The 17830-nt window shown below is 42.5% G+C and overlaps 1 protein-coding gene across 1 annotated transcript in view; it reads left to right on the plus strand.

Moving 5' to 3' along the window:
• LOC139296026 (receptor-type tyrosine-protein phosphatase N2-like) overlaps positions 1-17830 on the plus strand; it is a 183210-nt gene that overhangs the window by 130927 nt on the left and 34453 nt on the right. The window contains exons 13-14 of the mRNA XM_070918283.1: positions 5843-6055; positions 15253-15450. Coding sequence (XP_070774384.1) covers positions 5843-6055; positions 15253-15450 — 411 coding nt within the window. The remainder of the gene's footprint in view (positions 1-5842; positions 6056-15252; positions 15451-17830) is intronic.

The following is a 17830-nucleotide window of genomic DNA, read 5'->3' on the forward strand; positions in this document are numbered from 1 at the left end:
TCTCCTCTCCTCTCCTCTCCTCTCCTCTCCTCTCCTCTCCTCCTCTCTCCTCCTCTCTCTGAGTGTGTGCTGAATTGCGTCAGAGAATAGAGAAATCTGTTGGTGCAATTTTTCCTGTTTTTGCAACGGATGAGAAGCAAATGGCAGAAAAAAGAAGGAGGAGGAGGAGGAGGAGGAGGAGAGGAAGCCGGGAACTTTCTTTTTTCTTTTTTTTTTCAAAGGAGAGAAAGGGGATGATGGGAGGTGATGAAACTCCCTCTCTCTCCCACTCACTCTCTCCTCTTCCTCCGCCGCCGTGGTGCTGTCTCTGAGCCGGTGGTGTCGGTGCAGCCGGACTGGAATGGGAAATAGACGCGGGAGGACGTGTCTGTTGCATTACCTCACCGTGGATTTTTGGTAGGATTTAACTGTTGTTCTGCGTGCTTATGTGGTCTAGCTTTCCTAATAACCTTCTGCTGTTGAATTTTCCTGCCATTTGTCCCAAAAATCTTTACAAAATGCCAAATACGATGAGTCTGACCCGCCGTTGCTCCTCGGTTGGACTGGGGAGTGCGTTCTGCACCTTTTACGCACAGTCCCTTTTTTTTTTTTTTTTTTTTTCAAATAATGCATGTGATCATTTGTTGCAGCCATATTCATTTAGAGCATTTTGTGTCCCAAAAAATGCTTCACTAAATTTCAGAAACTGAGAAGTCTCAGCCAAAAGTGCCATTTGTTTGAGGTGAAGGCGCAATGGGAGTATCTGTGGAGTTTAGACACTGATTGACGGCGCGCCCTGGTTGAGGGGCTTCATGCAGCTGCGGCTCACCGTAACATTGTAATAACATTCAATTTAATGGGATTTACTGCTGTTTTCATTTTCTCCAGCTGCGGCTTCCCACTGCTAGAGTGCAAACTTTAAATCTTGTTGTGCATTTTCTAATGTTTCAACTTGGAGGAGTGTCCTAATTGGTATGCAGTGTGTGATATCACTGAAAAATAGATTCACACAGTTTTGGCTGGCAAAGATTTAAGATTTAAGGAGAAAGCAAAACATATGGAGTGAAATGAGTAGTTTTTCTGTTCAGTTTGTAAATTAAAGTCCATATTGACATGAATTTCGGTATTTTATAGAATGTTGTTGGGTTTTTTTTTTACAAATTTTGTGTGTGTGTGTGTGTGTGTGGACTTTCGCATGTGTATTTGTGTGTGTGCAGTAGGCCCACATTAGTACAAGCATGTACAGTGTCTGTGTGTGTGTGTGTGTGTGTGTGTGTGTGTGTGTGTGTAGAAGTGTGAGTGTATCAAACGTAAAATCACTCCCCACATCAGAATGTGTGTATGTGAGAAATCACACATTATCTTGTGCAGATACTTCTACTTACATGTGCAGCTGTGTGTGTGCGTTTAGTGCATGCATGCGTGTCTGTAAGGTTGTTTGCTGAAAGGTTTTGTTAAAACCCCGGCTGAACTTTTTCAAAGGCCCGGGATGAATCAGAGGTGAGGGACAGATCTTTGTTTCCTACAGCAGTCGTCGTGGAAGAAAACAATAGCCGGCCGCCGCTCTCCCTCTGACCTTTTTTCACCCGTTCTGAATAAGCCAGAGCCGTGCAAATCCATCTGCCTTTTGTCTATGGGAGCCTGGCTAATCCACACCCCCCTTCACACACACACACACCCTGTCACACACACATCAAAAAGGAGACCTAACCCCTCCATCACCAAACCTCGATCTCAAATCCATACACACACATTTATTTCTACCACAGGCTCACTGCGCTTTTTAAACTCACTTCATTCGAATTTCTTAATTGATTTTAGTAACATTGTCTTTTGTAGTAAAAGCTGCAAAGCAGATTATCGCAAGTGGATGAAATCGAATGCTGCCTACACACCACAGTATGCGTGGATAGAGCTGGTCAATGGGGAGCCGATTTAAATGCAAAACTCAATCCAAAATTCACCAGAGGAGAAATAAAAAATAAAAAAACTCAAAAATGTTCTGGAACGATACATTTCTTTTCCCTCTCTTTTGGAGGATTTTTATTCTTTTCCCCCTCTTGTTCAAAGACGCATGTCTGTCTGTAGGGAGTGTGTCTGATATTTGCTGAAAAGGGCTGAACCGAGCAGCGTATACAGCCAGCCAGCATCCTTGACGGCTATGTTAATGCTTTTCAGAAATACTCAGTAAGGAGGAGCTGCAGACTGTATGTCAAATCACGTTTGCCTATGTGAAATGAAAAATTTGCAAGTACAATCGCTTTTTGCTGGGGCAGATGGACAATAGAGGTGGAGGCATGAAAGGAGCTCCCTTCTCCCCTATGCCTTTGGGGAGACAACATTTCCCTTTCATTTTCTGCCGCTCACTGAGACAGACTTGATCAAAACGTCTGATTTTCCTCCAGAAACAAACAGGATTTTCTGTGTGTTTTTTTTCCCTGCGTCATATGATAAAGAAAAAAATTGACATCTGAGCCAGGAATGATTCAGATTGAAGTCTGGAGTGCTATTTCATTCTGGCTGTGTTCCTTTTAGCTACCAAATCACACTGACTATTATTCCAGATTATTCCTTTTTAACTACAATCATACCAGCAGCACAAACGTTAGATTTCCTTTAATATCTCTCCGCTGAGCTGCAGTTCACCTTAGCGGTCGCAGCTCTCTGCGTCTGGCCCTCAACATGTAATTTGATGGAAAGTGTTAAGCCACAGGAGGGAGAGTCAAGAAAGGCCTCAGAGCTGCAGATAACCTCTTATTATCGGAAACAGAGTGTAGGTGACACACTTGTGACAAGAATAGGAATTGCTATGCAGATATTCAACACTAATATTTCCAAGTGTTCGGTTTCATGCTGCGTCACTGAAAAGGTTACACAGTCCTCTGCACAGTAATGTCTGCATGCATTGGCTCATATGTGAATGTTCCACCTCCCATCCTGAGCAGACGTTTGATTTTCAATCATTGCAAATTTCTGCTACATCTGCGTCTGAAGCGCGAGCAGAACGGCTGCTCGTTCTTCATAGCTGCAAACTAACAAGTCATACACCCCCCCCAAGTCTCTCTCTCTCTTTTACTCTCTCTCTCTCTTGCTCAACGGCACATGCTCCTCCACCCCTCCACTGTTACTAACAACTGCAACCAAACTTGATTAAGCAGGTGGGGTCAGGCTACATTTGTTTGAATCAATAGACAGACATGCTAGGCAGCCATGATAAAGAGAGTGGAGGGTGGAGGCTGGGGGGTGGAATCAGGGTGTGTGTGTGTGTGTGTGTGTGAGGAGGCGGGAGTGCTTTGGAAACGCCGGCATCTGTCCCGTGAAAGATGACTGAGCTGTTACAGTTACAGACTTGAATTATGGGCCATTACTAGCCGAGCAAGATGCAATCCCTCTCCATGAAACTTAATTTGACAAAACAATGAGATGACTTGGGGAGTAAAATGACAAATTATTTGATCTGTTAAAAAAAAAAAAAAAAAAAAAATTAAATAATACATTTTGCAAAAAGATGATTGCAGTGGAAGCATGCGGAATCAGCAGTAATGCATTATTAATGGCCTCGCCAAGCCCACGACGCGTACAGGCTACTGCTCAGCTACTTTTGTTTATGATGCTTCTTTAGCGGCTGAAATTTCTGCTGTGATCTTTTACATTAAGACCGCATTAATAAAAGGAAACATTAAAAATACACAATCAATTGTATCTGCTTTTACAGATGACAAGTGCGATATTAACATCTGCAGCCATACAAATCTAACATGAACAGAATCCCTGCGTTATGTTCATCACTGATTTATGAACAGCCTCAGTAGTAACTTGCGGTTACTAGTAGTTGAATATTTTATATGTGCTGTACTTCAGAGCTCAATTTCTCACATTTCTTTCCCACTTTATTATTATATATTTTTTCTTAGCACTGAGAGAATGGTCTTCAGTGCAGCGCCCCAGTCAGAGACGCCCACTGTTTCCTTTCAAGGCCGTCACATTACTATGCAACCAGCTTTTACAGTACGGCTTAGAGCTCCCCAAGCAAATTGGAAACCCCACAAAGCATCGGACAACTGTTGTCCCCCATTGTGGGTCTTTCTGCAGGCACTCTTTATCAGGTGCTGAATGCAGAAGTAGCAATGAATGAAATCATAGGGGGTGGGGTGGCGAGAGGGGGGGGGGCATCGAGTGGTGATGGTGGTGGTGGGGGGGTCACTCCCTGAAACCTCACAAGAATTCCAGAACAATCCGTGTGCAGGGTAGAGCGCTCCTTTTCCCACCTCCCAGGGTTTCAGGGTTTCTCTGTGCTGACAGGCAGGCAGGAGGGATTCGACAAGGCTGCCCCCTTTCTCCTTACCGCTTTCAAAGCCTCCTTTCCATTAACTCACCACGCCGCACCTCGCCTAATCTCTGTGACCTCTACCACCCTCGAGACAAGCCTGCTGCCTTTCTGTGAGGTTGAGAGCACATTTTTCTCAACACTCTTCTCTGGCACAAAAATAATAAGCCTGATATGTAGCATAAAGTTCCTATCAAGGCTAGCTAATGACGAGCTATAGCAAGCCTTTACTTTTTTGTCCCAGTAAAACGGGGAAATGTACCTTTCACTGTGCTGCAAAGACGTGGAAAAAACACTAGAGTCAAGGAGAGCCTTTTTTTTTTGCTATTGATTTCTTTTGATAATTCTTTGTCAGGAGGAATTGTAGGCCTTGTCATCGGCAGTGCAATTTGTAGCTCTTCTCTTTTGGTTCTTGCCTCGCTCTTTGTTGTCAGGATCATTACGCAGTGTGTAATAATGGGAAATTATGTTGCCCATTGTTAACTCTTAGTAGTCAGGTAAAACGCAACAGGCCCATTATCTTGAGCTGGCTGGTGTCTGAAAATGAACAGCAAGCAGCAGTCGGAGCTGCAGCTCCCAACGTTCAATAAGACTTACTTCCCCCCCCGCTCCGATGATTGCCGTGGTGGTTTTTACACACTCGAGAAGCAGTTCAAACAGAGACTTTTATCATACAGTATGTGTCCATTGTGTTATGTTAAGCAGCACACTGTGTGAAAAGAAATCTTTCATCTCCAGTTGTTTGCTGAAGGATCTGGTTCTCACGCGCTGGAGGTCGAAATTATCGAGGCACTTGCTCAAGACGGCAGAACGTCTTTTGCCTCCATTAACAGTGGAACAAAATTCCTCCAATATAGCAAACGGTGTGTTGAGCTGTCTAGGCACATCCAGAATGCTTTGCTAAACAGGAGTTTATGTATTCTGTGCACTCCTGGGCACAGATGGTGGAACAAACGCTTGTGATTATACTTTTCATCGAGCACAGTGATATGCATATTTATGCCTCTCCAAAAAAGGAAAGAACCATGTGATTTACAATTGAATCTACTGATGTAGAATCAAACGTTATTGGAAGTAAAAATAATGAACGCTTTTAAGGGGGTTCGGATAGATTACCGTCTAATGAAGGATTTCAGTGTGACTTGTTTTCTTGGACCATTTGGCGGATGCTTTAATCCACGGGTATGAAGCACCCCGAGTCTGCAGGGTTGCTCCAATCAAACGCTCCGCCAGATGATTAGCGGATTAGTTCCTCGCGTGTGATTGATCAGTAAACTCACCTGGTGTCGTTTTTGGCTGGAATAAGAGCGTACATGCTTTTAGGTGCATAGTTTTACAGCCCTGCAGTTTGTTCCAAAGCACCTGCTACCATCACGAGCGCAGACGTTTTTAGCACGATGGATGAATCAAAACTCTTATCTTGCCTGTGAGAGTACTACGCTCTGCCTATTGAGCTGCACAGGGAACCACTCACCTCAGATAAATAATAGAAACGTATTATTAAACCCTTTTTATCTGCTCTTTTGTGGCCCACAGGGAAGCCAGATCAACCAGATCCCCACCAAGTACAGCCAGGCCGAGTCCACCAAGTTCCTCATCCTCACTGTTGTGTCCATCCTGTGCATCGTTGGCGTGCTGCTGGCCTCCACCGTGGTCTACTGCCTCCGCCACCGCTCCCACCACAAGCTCAAGGAGAAGCTCACCAATCTGGGAACAGATACTGGCAGCGATGCTACCGCCACCTATCAGGTAGGATGTGCTACTGCGCCATCTGTCAGTGTTTGTAGCTGTAATAAAAGATGCAGGATTGGGATGGTTTAGAACAGAGGTTCTCAAATATTTGTGCTTGTGACCCCTTAAAATGAAGTAATACAAGTTCAACCAAAGAGAGATTTATTTCTTTGTTTTATTTGAATGATTTTTAGAGGTAAAATGATGCACAGAAATATGCTTTACTGCTATACAATCCTGTTAATCGTCTTGCAACCCCTCAGATTTGCAGTCACTGAAATAGAAGTACGTTTCATAAAAATCGAAGTAAAAGTAAAAAAAGTGGACCTGTTCCAACAAAATGTGTGTAACTTTTTATCTCATTAATCCAGGTTTGTTATTATTAATACGCAAAATACATACATTTACAGTTTCCCAGATACAGCAGCTTTGTGTAGCACTGATGCTGCTGGTGGCAGGAACCGTTCACTTTGGGTCTGGTGGTGATGTTGAAACAACAGAAACCCTTTACTGTGTGTGTGTCAGTGATATTCTCCACATTGTGCTTCACCTTATCAAGTTTCAGTTGTTATTTCATATTGTCACGTTACTAGATTGATGCTGTGCACTGGTTGCTGGCTGTACTCAGTCCCCTGCTATAATTTGTTGTTTGAGACATGAATCAATATCACCAATCCAACAGGTTTTCCACCTCAAGTCATTTCCATTCCCCCCTCTGTTTGCTGTAATTATCCTTTGGCCGGAATAGCCGGGTGTGAAATTTAATTTACAGAATCCAGTATTAAGTGGCTTTTTGAGCAAAGAATTAGATTGAGATTTTTCAGTCTCTCTCCCTGACCTTTTCCCCACCATGTTTTTAAATGAGAGTGGTCCTGTGAGCATTGATTTTATAATGAGCCCAGCCCATCCCCTAAGTGCTTACATTTTATGCTCTTCTCCGGGGATTTTTAACTCCTGAAATAGACTGTGCTGCTGCGTTAGAGGTTTACCTCACCACCAGGGACTCGTAAAGATTCCTATTTTTTGCATAAAGATCCATTGTTTACCAACGAGGAAGAAGACGGAGACTAGAATATAAGTATGAAAAAGGACTTAACTGCCAAGTAAAAGGCGGCTGACTGAACGTCTGACATTCAACATGTCCAATGACAGTCTGACATTTCAGCTGCACACCTTCCTCTGTCTACATAAAATATTTGCTTTTCCTCAGTGTGAGAAACTTATCTTCACGGTTACTTGCCTCAGAGATTCACTTTAAGCCTCTAATTGGAAAATGCTAATTAAAATTCACACATAAGACTGTTTACGCATTATTTATCTGATTAATAGCTAACAAAACCTTCATGTTGCTCTTTCTTGGGAGGTTTACTCAGCCCCGCTCTGCTCAGACTCCCAAAGCTCTTCCAGTTGATTCTCTTTCCTCTGTCGTCTTTATCGAGTGTCGAGCCGTCGTCATCCTCGGTGAAAGACCTCAGTGTTCAGCTCCCATCTTAGCCGCGTAAGCCTCGTCTCTTTGTCAGCGCTGCTGTGTAGAGGGGTTCCCTGGGCTGGAATCTGTGTGTGTGTGTGTGTGTGTGTGTGTAGTCTCTAGGGCTACATGCAATTAAAGCAGACAGGAAGCGGCAGGCTGCCTGACGGCCTTACTACAGCATCTCCTTCATACTGGCTGTCAAACACACACACACACACGGGTATACACACATGACACAAACACACACGTATACGCATGCACACACTCACCAGCTACTGCATGTTAATGATTCTTGCCCTTGGCGCGTTTGTTTGAGGCCTCACTTCACACACTTACACACACACACACTCTCACCCCCACACACACCTCCACTCTTGCGTTCACGTCACCGCGCCACCAGCTCCCTCTGAATCCCCTCCACCTTCGGCTCTCCGCTCCCTAGCCTTGTCAATCAAACGGTCCCGGTGAAACCGCGACGTGGGATTGGCCGACGCTGACAAAGGAGACGTTGATTGACAGGCGTCGACAGAGGAGTTGGTGCGCCGTGTCTGAGCGCTGGGCGGGGAGAGTCAGTCAGTCCCTGGATTACTCTGCCGCCGACATGGGAGTCTACGACGTCGCCTTCAGTTTATCTTCACATCTGATTCAAACTTTTATCTGCTCCTAAAAGTCTTTTTTCCTCAAAGTAGAAGAAACTATCAGCCAGCAGGTTGAGATCATTGCACTTGATTGCAGTGGAACTTTTTGCATGGATTTTCCACAGATCAAGAGATATTATCTTGAAGCAATATTATCTTATTTAAAGATATCATCACCCGCACCATGAAATTTTTTGAAACATGAGAAATGCTTTGGAAACTAGTGGAGATATCGCAACATATTTGCATATTTTCTCAAGTTTTTAAGACACAAAACGAGATTAAAATGACTTGTTAAAGATGTTTTATGGTAAAAATGTGTTTGCCTCCCTCAGCCAGCCTCACGCTGTCTGTTTTCTCTCTCTGTCTCAATTTAATTTCAAGGACCTTCACAGACACGATAACATCATCTTTACACTTCCAAAGAATAAGTGCAAAACACATTTCCAGTCCATCTCAATTTAGATTAAACAAGCAAACAATAAGTCTTGTTCCCTGACTGTCCTACGCCTCCTTTTTCTCTGTGTCCATTCTGTTTTTTATTTCCTGTCGTCTTCAGTTTTCCTCTCTCGGCTGAATACATCAGTTTGCTGATAACATCCTTTTATTAAAAATCAGACTGCTTCCAGTCAGTGTCTTCTACCACTGATATAATGGATAGAATGTTATTTGATTGATAACATATCAGTACAGTTAATCAATATTACACTAGTCCTTATCCTGAACTGATTTCAGTGAAACATTTTGATTCGCTTTCAAGTAATAAAAGTCATTATTGTTTAGTACAGTGACAATGGGATTTGCAGTTGCACTGGATTTCAGTATAGAGTTGTGGTGTCCTGTCTAGATATGTTAAACTCATAGATTATGATTTATTTAGAAAATCTTACTTGGAGTTTCGCACAAACCCTCACAGTTTTCAAAGCCTCAAAGATTCAAAGATCAGGGTTTGTGTCCCGTCTCCAGCCAGTAATTTACGTTAGCTCTTTATAACAGTGACAGCTATCTTTCAGCTGTCTCCAACCAAGTGGCTTTAGACCCCGACCATAACTGAAAAGCAACGTAGCTACAAGGCTTTGACTTTGGCGACTTTGGAATCGAACATTGTCACTGAAAATAATCCCGAGGTTTTTGTCAAATAGAACTTCAAAAACCTTTAACCGAGTCCTCCTTTTAGTGCACTGTTGAGCTCACTGCAGTCCTTAAAGGTTTAAATTGGTTCAGGAAATTCTAATAAACCATCGTTTATCGCAGACTTTTCACCTGCACTCACACAAAGCAAACTTAGTGGTAACATGGTGACTGCCACGGATTTCCCTGTGACGATCGACGTGCTAGCTTTGGTTTAGCTTTCGTATTCAGCCAAAGTTCGTTTTCACATTTGCTAGCAAAGCTTTGACATCGAAGTAATTGCTTTCATTAAAATACAGTTAAACTCACATTTCATTATGTTGATTATCGGTGCTGCAGTCCAGACATATTGGTATCAGTATTGGGTCTTATAGTGCCTCTCCTCTAGCTTTCTTTTCTTCAGTCCTTCAGTCCCTTGTCCCCCACCCTCCCTCGACTCCACCATATTGTATCATGTCCCCCCTTTTATTTGTTTGTTTGTTTAAGCACAGAGGCAAAGCACTCGGATGAAGGCCCCTACATTCGTTTTGGTCAGAAGGGCATGTAAACAGAGGCGCCCCTGTGGGCCCAATAGGCCCTGCTGACACACCCCGACCCCCAATCCCAGCCTTCCTCCCCATTAGCAGGCTTTTTAGAAAGAGGGGGTGCTTTGGGTGGCACACGCCTCCCGTCACTGACACGCCCGCCGTCGCCCCGGGGTGAAGCATGATTCGAGACAGTCATGTGGCGCCAAGTGGATTCCCTGGCATGACGCCCATGAGAGGGGGTTGTTGGGGTTTTTCTTTTAACCTTTATTCATGCAGGGAGGGTTGATGAGGCACACATGCACTGTTAAAGCACTGACACTGATCACACAAACTCATTTCCACGTCTCTAACGTCACAGCAGCAACTGCAGCAATCTTTTATAGCTGTCACTCCCGTTTCTCGTAGCGCTGTTCATCGATTTCTCACTTTCTTTTGTGGTGGCCTGAAAAAAGTCATTGTGTCAATGCTTTTATTTTGTTTTAGGCCACTAAATAAAATTACATTCAATCATGAAGAAGTTAATATTTCAAAGTGAGGTGACTGTTGCTGTGTTTCACAGTAACTTTGGTATAAATTGCATTTTTGACTTTCTGTTGATTGATGACAATCTTTGTCTCTTTGAATCAACTGTCTCATCATTTAGCAGTGATGTCGCCTTATACAAGAGCTTAATTGTAGTTGAAAATCTTATCTGTAGCATACTAATGGTTCACTTGCTAAAATCTTTTATAAAATAATTACACAATCTCTGCCAAGTGGTTTTCAAGTGCTGCCATAAATTTTAAGATTGATTTTTCTACCTTCCAGACAGACATTTGTTTTCATTCATTTCAATCAATTTGAAAAGACTAAAAGCTTGCTAGAGATTGGTCATCCATCATGGTTAACATCTATCCACCTTTATTTATTGTCAAACTTATGAGATTGGATGTGCCAACATCTGAGATTTAACTGCCAAAAAGCATGAGCTGTCAGAGAAATGACTCCAGAAGACAAAAAGATGAGCTAATATGGAAAAGGATCATTTTCTCATTTGTTGCATTCAAATGTCTGCTGTTTGGCAGGAGACTGAACTACTGGATGTTCAGTATCTCCTGCAACAATAGCGTTCAGCAAACACACGACATGGTCCAAGACTCGAAAGTAAAACCAATCATTTCCAAGAAGGAAGGAAATCACATCAATTAAAAGCTTTTAATAAAACCAATGAGTCAATAGGCGATCAGTATCTTGATAGAAGACATCTTCACAGTACAGTTGGTCCTGAACTAGAGATGTTTCACTTACAGGCATCTGTTAAACTACTAGCCCCCCCCCCCTGCTACCACACTAAGCCTCACTAGTCTCATCTACTCTGTCATTAGCGACATAAATTCATTGTTGACACAAAGCTGGGAAACGCACACCAGACTCTCATCTAGATCATAAACCACAGTGGTTAAGGTGACGCGTCTCGCCACCTGATGAAGTGCGTCTTGTTGAAAATCAATACACTGTAAATAAAGATACTTGCGTTTGTGTGGATGCTGCTCGGGGAGGGGGGGTGTTGGGACTTCAGAGCCGCTGTAAATTTGCTCTGTTTAGACTCTAAACCTGTCCTGAGTTATATTGTTCCTTCAAATTTCTGCCTTTTTGTCCTCTAATTGGCTCTCGAGGGGAAGCCATTTTGCATCAGTTTTAATTACATCATAAAAGAATTTGCTGCAGTGGCAAACGTTCACCGTGTGGGCTCGTTGAAATATGAATGCTGTTGATCATGTGTTTCCCTCCCCGACAAAACACCCACAATGCAGTCTGTTGTGCTTACTGGGCTCCATGTTGTGTTTCTGAGGATGTGACACTGACGCACAGAGACCAAACAAACTGGTATATTTGACAGCCAGAAGGGTTAGACCAATTTATGGGGCCAATATTTTAATATTTTATAACATCCGAAATTGTCCAGTTAGTGCGATCCACCTCTGGTACCATGGAAACCCCTCTCTGGACTGTAACAATAGTGGCACGCAGCTAAGTGGAGAGTTTAAATGCGACGTGATGATGCTCCCGATGCTTTCAAAAGAGTTAAAAACTTGAAGCTTTGGCATGAAAATGATCAAATACAAAGGTGAATAATGGGGATAAAATTTAACTATATTATATTAAGTATATTTGCAGCTTTAACCCAGTGGTACATTGAAGCCCACAGTGTAGTGTGTAAGTAAGGGATAACAAAACAGCACAGGGGCCAATCAAGGTCCTAATGGAAAGCTTCATTATACGTCTATCCAGTTATTATGTTTGCAACCATTAAAGAAATGAGTCATTTGATACAGAATATTGATTAAAATGATCTTGTTATGAAATAAGATGATTTACAAGCTTTACCAGCTCGGCAGATCTGCAACCATAGAAACACAATTAAATCTGGAAAATCAATTTAGCCTCCAACTATCAGTTGAACATTTGTACAAATGTGGCTTCACTGTGTCCACAGTCAGGTGTTTCTCTGCAGAGACAATGATCTTTTATTGGCCAAACAGAAGTGATGTCTTAAATATTGTTACTGATAGAAAACTGTATGACTTTACTGTGAAAAATGTAAAGATTGACATGTTGTAATGAAAATGTAATGATTAACTTATAAGTTAATATGAGTAACAAAATGCTGAAAACCGTTCAGATCACGAAACGTTTATATCAATGACCCTTTAGGGCTACAACTAATAATTATTTCTATTTATCTCTTCATCGTTTTGTCTGATTAATTGATTAATCGTGTAGTCTATTAAATGCCAGATAATGACCATCACAATTTCCCCAGAGCCCAGAGTGACGTCTTTAAAGTGCTTGTTTTGTCTGGCCAGCAGTCCAAAGCCCAGAAGTTGAAGCTGGAACCAGTGAATAAGTTTTCTAAGCTGACCAAACACTGATAGTTTAGAAACACAAGGACTAAAACATCCCCAATAATGAGCTCTATAAATACAGCACTGCAGAAAATGTTTTGCTCTGGCCCGGTGCTTCCTATAGTATCTGTCTGCACTCACTGGTTTCCCTCCCACCAGCAGAGCTGTCAGTATCCCCAGGCCAGGTGCTGCAGCACTTTAATAATCTGCACACATTTATGAGTCTGTGTCCGAGCTCATAGATCAGCGTCAGCGTGCCGACCTACGAGAATATCAGTGAGATCAGATACAGACTAATGAAGGCCTGCTCACATTACCTCCACCGTCAATCAAACACGCCCTGAGTTAATCATCAGCATCTCCCTCGTTAAGAAACGCAGATACGCGCAGAGATCGGGTCTTCTGGCCCAGTTAGTGCCCTCGCTGGCTGATGTATGGTTCCACATACAGACCATGTGACGGGCGACATGTACTGTTGTGCTCTCTTAACTTCACACTGTGATGTGCTCATCCAGGATCACGTTGAATGAATTGGGCAGTTTGTCGTTTTACTCGAGGGCATGTTGATCTGACATATTGATTACTGATGCTAAACTTGTCATACGGGGACTCAACGTGTAATTCACTGGATTCCTAGACAGCCACTTTTTTCAGGAGGTGGTCGTGTTCGACCCCAGCAAGCACTTGTTTTATTACTGCATTCCTGTGACTAATATGCCCAATTTTCAATGCTGTAACTTTGCACTTGGCCCTGTATTTGAGATTTTTAGATAAGATGGACGCGTTGATTAATCAAATGTGGTAAACACATTCATGTCCCCTTCAGGATGAATTGTTATCACTTTGGTGATCCCTCAGTTCTTATCTAGCGCCACCATCAACTCAAAAGTAGAATTTTTCCAATACTTTTGGTTTATGACTAAATAGCTGCAAAACTAATGACATTCCCATCAGCTGAACGTTGTGTTTAGTGCTAATTAGCAAAACTGAAATGGTGAACACGGTAAACATTATACCTGCTCAACATCAGCATGTTAGCATTGTCATTGTGAGCATGTTAGCATGCTGATGTTTTTGAGCATTCAGCTGTTAGCATGACTCTTAGTCGACATGTTAGTGTTTAGTCTAATGAAGGCAGACTGAAGGTAAACATTTTTATTTTCCTTCTGTTTTGATTTGTGGATAAGTTAATAAGTAAGTAAATGAGTAAGTCACTAAGTTTTACAGCGTTATTCTGCCCAGAAGATAACTTCAAATGTGTATTTTAAATTTGAAGTTTGTTGTTTTGCAAAGGAGTGAGCATGGTAGCTTTATTGTCACAGCATTTAAGTCAGGCATTAGTTTTTTCTTTATTCATGTTGCAGAACATTTAATTCTTTTGAACGTACTATTTATCCCTTTGGACTTCTTTCAATTATATATTGTACATTTGGTAATATAAAACTGATTTTAAAAATGTACAACTCCACTAAGTTAGTGATGAACTGACATTGTTCTAGATACTACAGGTGTTTTACAGTAGCTGTCAGTACCGGTCTCATTCAGTCTTTCTCTAACACGTGGAATGAGTGAAATCGTACTTTTACATTTACTTTTGTCTTTTCAACTATTGAACTTTCAAATACAAAAAGAGAACCAAGAGAATAAGGATAATCACGAATAAGCCAAGCCTTTAATGACAAATATGATTATTATGGTTCTGCATTGACTCAAAAAGGGTAAACTAATCTGTAGTAGAAGATGTTTCTCCACTTATCGAAGGAGCTTCATCAGTTCTCTTGCCTTCCTGATGTCCCATCACAGCTGGTTTTTCACCAAATCACACTTAAACCTTGCAAGTCTGACTGTCCCATGATGGCCATGTGACCTGAATGACCCAACCAGAACTACTTAGATGTGACATCAGTGTGTGCAGGTCCCCCAGAGGTTTAAAGGCCTAATGAACCAGTAAAACACTGTCAGCACTACATCTATAGTTTAAAATCATTTAAAACCGAGGGATAATATCAGTATAGTATCAGTAGTATCAGATTGTCATTAAAGTTAAAATTGTCATTACTTTTCTGCTATGACTTTTCCCAGAGCCAAAGTCTTGCAAAATCCACCACCAAGTTTGTTTGTTTTTTATTGCAAAAAGAAATATTCTGTGATTACAGACAAACGATGACGCTGTCAGAAAATGAAGGTTAACACATATGGGTGAGATTATTAACATATAGATTTAGCAGCAGTGAAACCTACAACACGTCACCTCTCCACTTAGAAGCGGTTGATACTTTCCATCCCCCATTCATCAAAGTGAAAGAGTCACATTAGGCAGTCACAACACAAACAGAGAGCTCATCTGTGCCTGACGAAAGGAAATTCACTGAGGACATAATTATTTTCTTCTGTGTTTTGTTGTCTGCAGTGCATTGCAGCCGCACAGCCAGGTTGATTCCTGGGTTTGTCAGTTATGTGAAGGTGCTTCAAAGTAAATTGTCCACCAAACGTCTTGAGTTATGCCATGTGACGACACTGCGTGGCAGAAATGGCTAATCTATCCCCGTCTTCCCTCCTGTAGGAGCTCTGTCGGCAACGCATGGCGGTCAAACCTCCGGCTGAGCGTTCTGAGCCCATCTCCTCCAGGATCAACAGCGTGTCGTCTCAGTTCAGCGATGGCGGTCCGGCCGTCAGCCCCTCGGCGCGGAGCAGCATCTCCTCCTGGAGCGAAGAGCCCGCCCACTCGAACATGGACATCTCCACTGGTCACATGATACTGGTGAGTTTCCTGTTGAGTCACTTTGTTGTAATCATTACACCAAACAGTGGTAGTAATCAAAATATTAGTCAATAATAAGGATATGACCCTCCTAAATCACAGAGGACACGGATTTAAATGTGCATGATGTTGGTGACATTAGAAAACTTGTACCTGATGGATTTGAAGGAGACATCCAAAGACTTGGAGGAGGATTGAGGACTGACTAATGGTTTCAAATGACTGACTGAATCAGTGGGACCGACGTTAATGTGTAAATCTAATCCACCCACTTCCCATATTGCACATCCAGACTTGTTGAAAGAGGTTGTTTAAAATTCAGACCCCAGCTTTGTGAAATACTTGAGGAGAAAAGTACATTTTGAAGGAAGGGTTTCATTGGTGAATGTAACTCGGTTCATCCTCGCTTGGTTCCAGACCTCTGAATTGCTGCCCACATCTCCAGTTTTACAGCTTTTCAAATATGCCTTGTGTTGAGCTCGTTTTTACCCTGTTGGAAAACAACTGAGCCAATCAGAGCTGTGTAAACGCGATTAAGAATGGGCCCGTAATCGCAATCGTGTGCTAGAGGCAAAAAAAAAATGTTACATCCATGAAAAATTGGGACAGAAAATGGGCGCAAAAATGGTGATTAGCATGGAAGAGATGGATGCAGAGACTCTTAAATCGTATTAGATATTCCTTTAAACATCGTGAAAAACATTAAGATGACTGCTCCCAGGGACCATTACCGCAGCTTCTGTGTTGATTTAAAATTACCCCGGCAGGATGAACATGTCACTCCCTACTAAATGGTTAGGGCACAACAAAACACTCCCCTCATCCCAAATAGAAGTTGGCTTGAGGTCAGACTGAATAATTAAGTGAAATGGTGATTCAGTCTGATTATCAGTATTTTACCAAATACTGATATTTCAAAGCGAGCTTTATTTCAATTCCGGTGATCATCAACAGAAGGAAAACCTGTTTTTTTTTAAATGGTGGATTTCTTCTACAACACGTGTGATATTCTTGCCCTTTACATTCCTCAAGTATGTTTTACCTTTGCGGTCTTTCCACACAGCCACGCTTCCTTTATTTTCTCTTTTATCCAAAACATCCCATCATCGGCTTCTCTTTCCCCTTAAAACCATTTATCTCTTTCAAAACCAGTGGAACTCCACTGTTTCTCTGCCATGTCTCTGTCTCGTCTGCATTTCTGCATACAGCTCTCTTTTCTGCAACACACTCCTCTCTTTCCTCTCATCTCACTCTGTCTCATCCTTCTCTTTCTGTACATCTCATTACACCCACAGTTTCTATAAGCAGCCTTCTTACGCTCCTCTCTCCTGCAGATGAAAATCTCTATTGAACCTCGGTCGCATTCCGTCGAGCGCCATCGTAATTGCGATATATAGTTATTCACTTCAACCACCCCCAGCAACACCTCCTCATCCCACCCCCCACGCCCCCGCCTCTCTCTCTCTCCATGCATTATGAAGCTGCCGGCGAGATGTGACAGAGCGGGCTTTTTGATGTGTTCAATAGGCACAAAGATACTAATTACCCCTGAGATTTGCACCAGAGTTGTGTTCAGGAGAACTGACTCCCTTTGCAGCGCCGCAGAGAGCGGCTCTGTTGTTTTACACGAACGCACAATCCTGCTAAAGCGTTTCTTTGGCAAACGCACCCACAACAGGATGTGATGCGTGCGTCTGATGCGCGGCGGTCACGCGTGGATGAGAATAGATTTGAGACATCGAGGTCTGAACTTCTTCACGTGTGTTTGCTTTGTCTTCGCCAGACGAAGCCATCTCAGCAGAGGCGGCATCACTTGAGAGATAAGAGGAATGAAAATGTTGCTCATGTTTTGTAAAGTATTCATTTGGTGTGTGGGCTCCAGCCTGCTCAGGGTTATTACTGAGTTTGTTATAATGCAGACAGTAATATGTAAATGGTGTGAGGGAAGGAGAGAGGCCAAGTGCATCTGAAGTGGCCGTGATGATTAATAACGTTATGTGTAGGTGGGGGGGGGGGGGGGTGAATCTCCCCTTAAAGGCTGTTATTCCACTTCGATCCTCTCCAGAGTAACTTCAGAGTTCTAAAAGACGTTTGAAACAAGATTCAAGTCAGTTTCAACAAACCCTCCTGACTGTACAAACCTGTCGAAAACTGCTCTCTTCAGCCCGGCGAACGCCACGTGTTCACGAGGTTTCATCATCCGCATACTCGACGCCTCTAAAAGGACCATATAAGACTACACGTTCCGCTCCGCTCGTGGGCAAGTTTCATTCACAAAATATTTTAGAGAGTGAAAAGAAGAATTTCACACAGCAGAGCTTCAAGTCCTGCAGCCAGAAATCAGAAGATGTGAGTTGTTTTAGTTAAACGTTTTATTTCA

Source organism: Enoplosus armatus, chromosome 14 (assembly GCF_043641665.1).
Source record: "Enoplosus armatus isolate fEnoArm2 chromosome 14, fEnoArm2.hap1, whole genome shotgun sequence".
Classification (NCBI taxonomy): Eukaryota; Metazoa; Chordata; class Actinopteri; order Centrarchiformes; family Enoplosidae; genus Enoplosus; species Enoplosus armatus.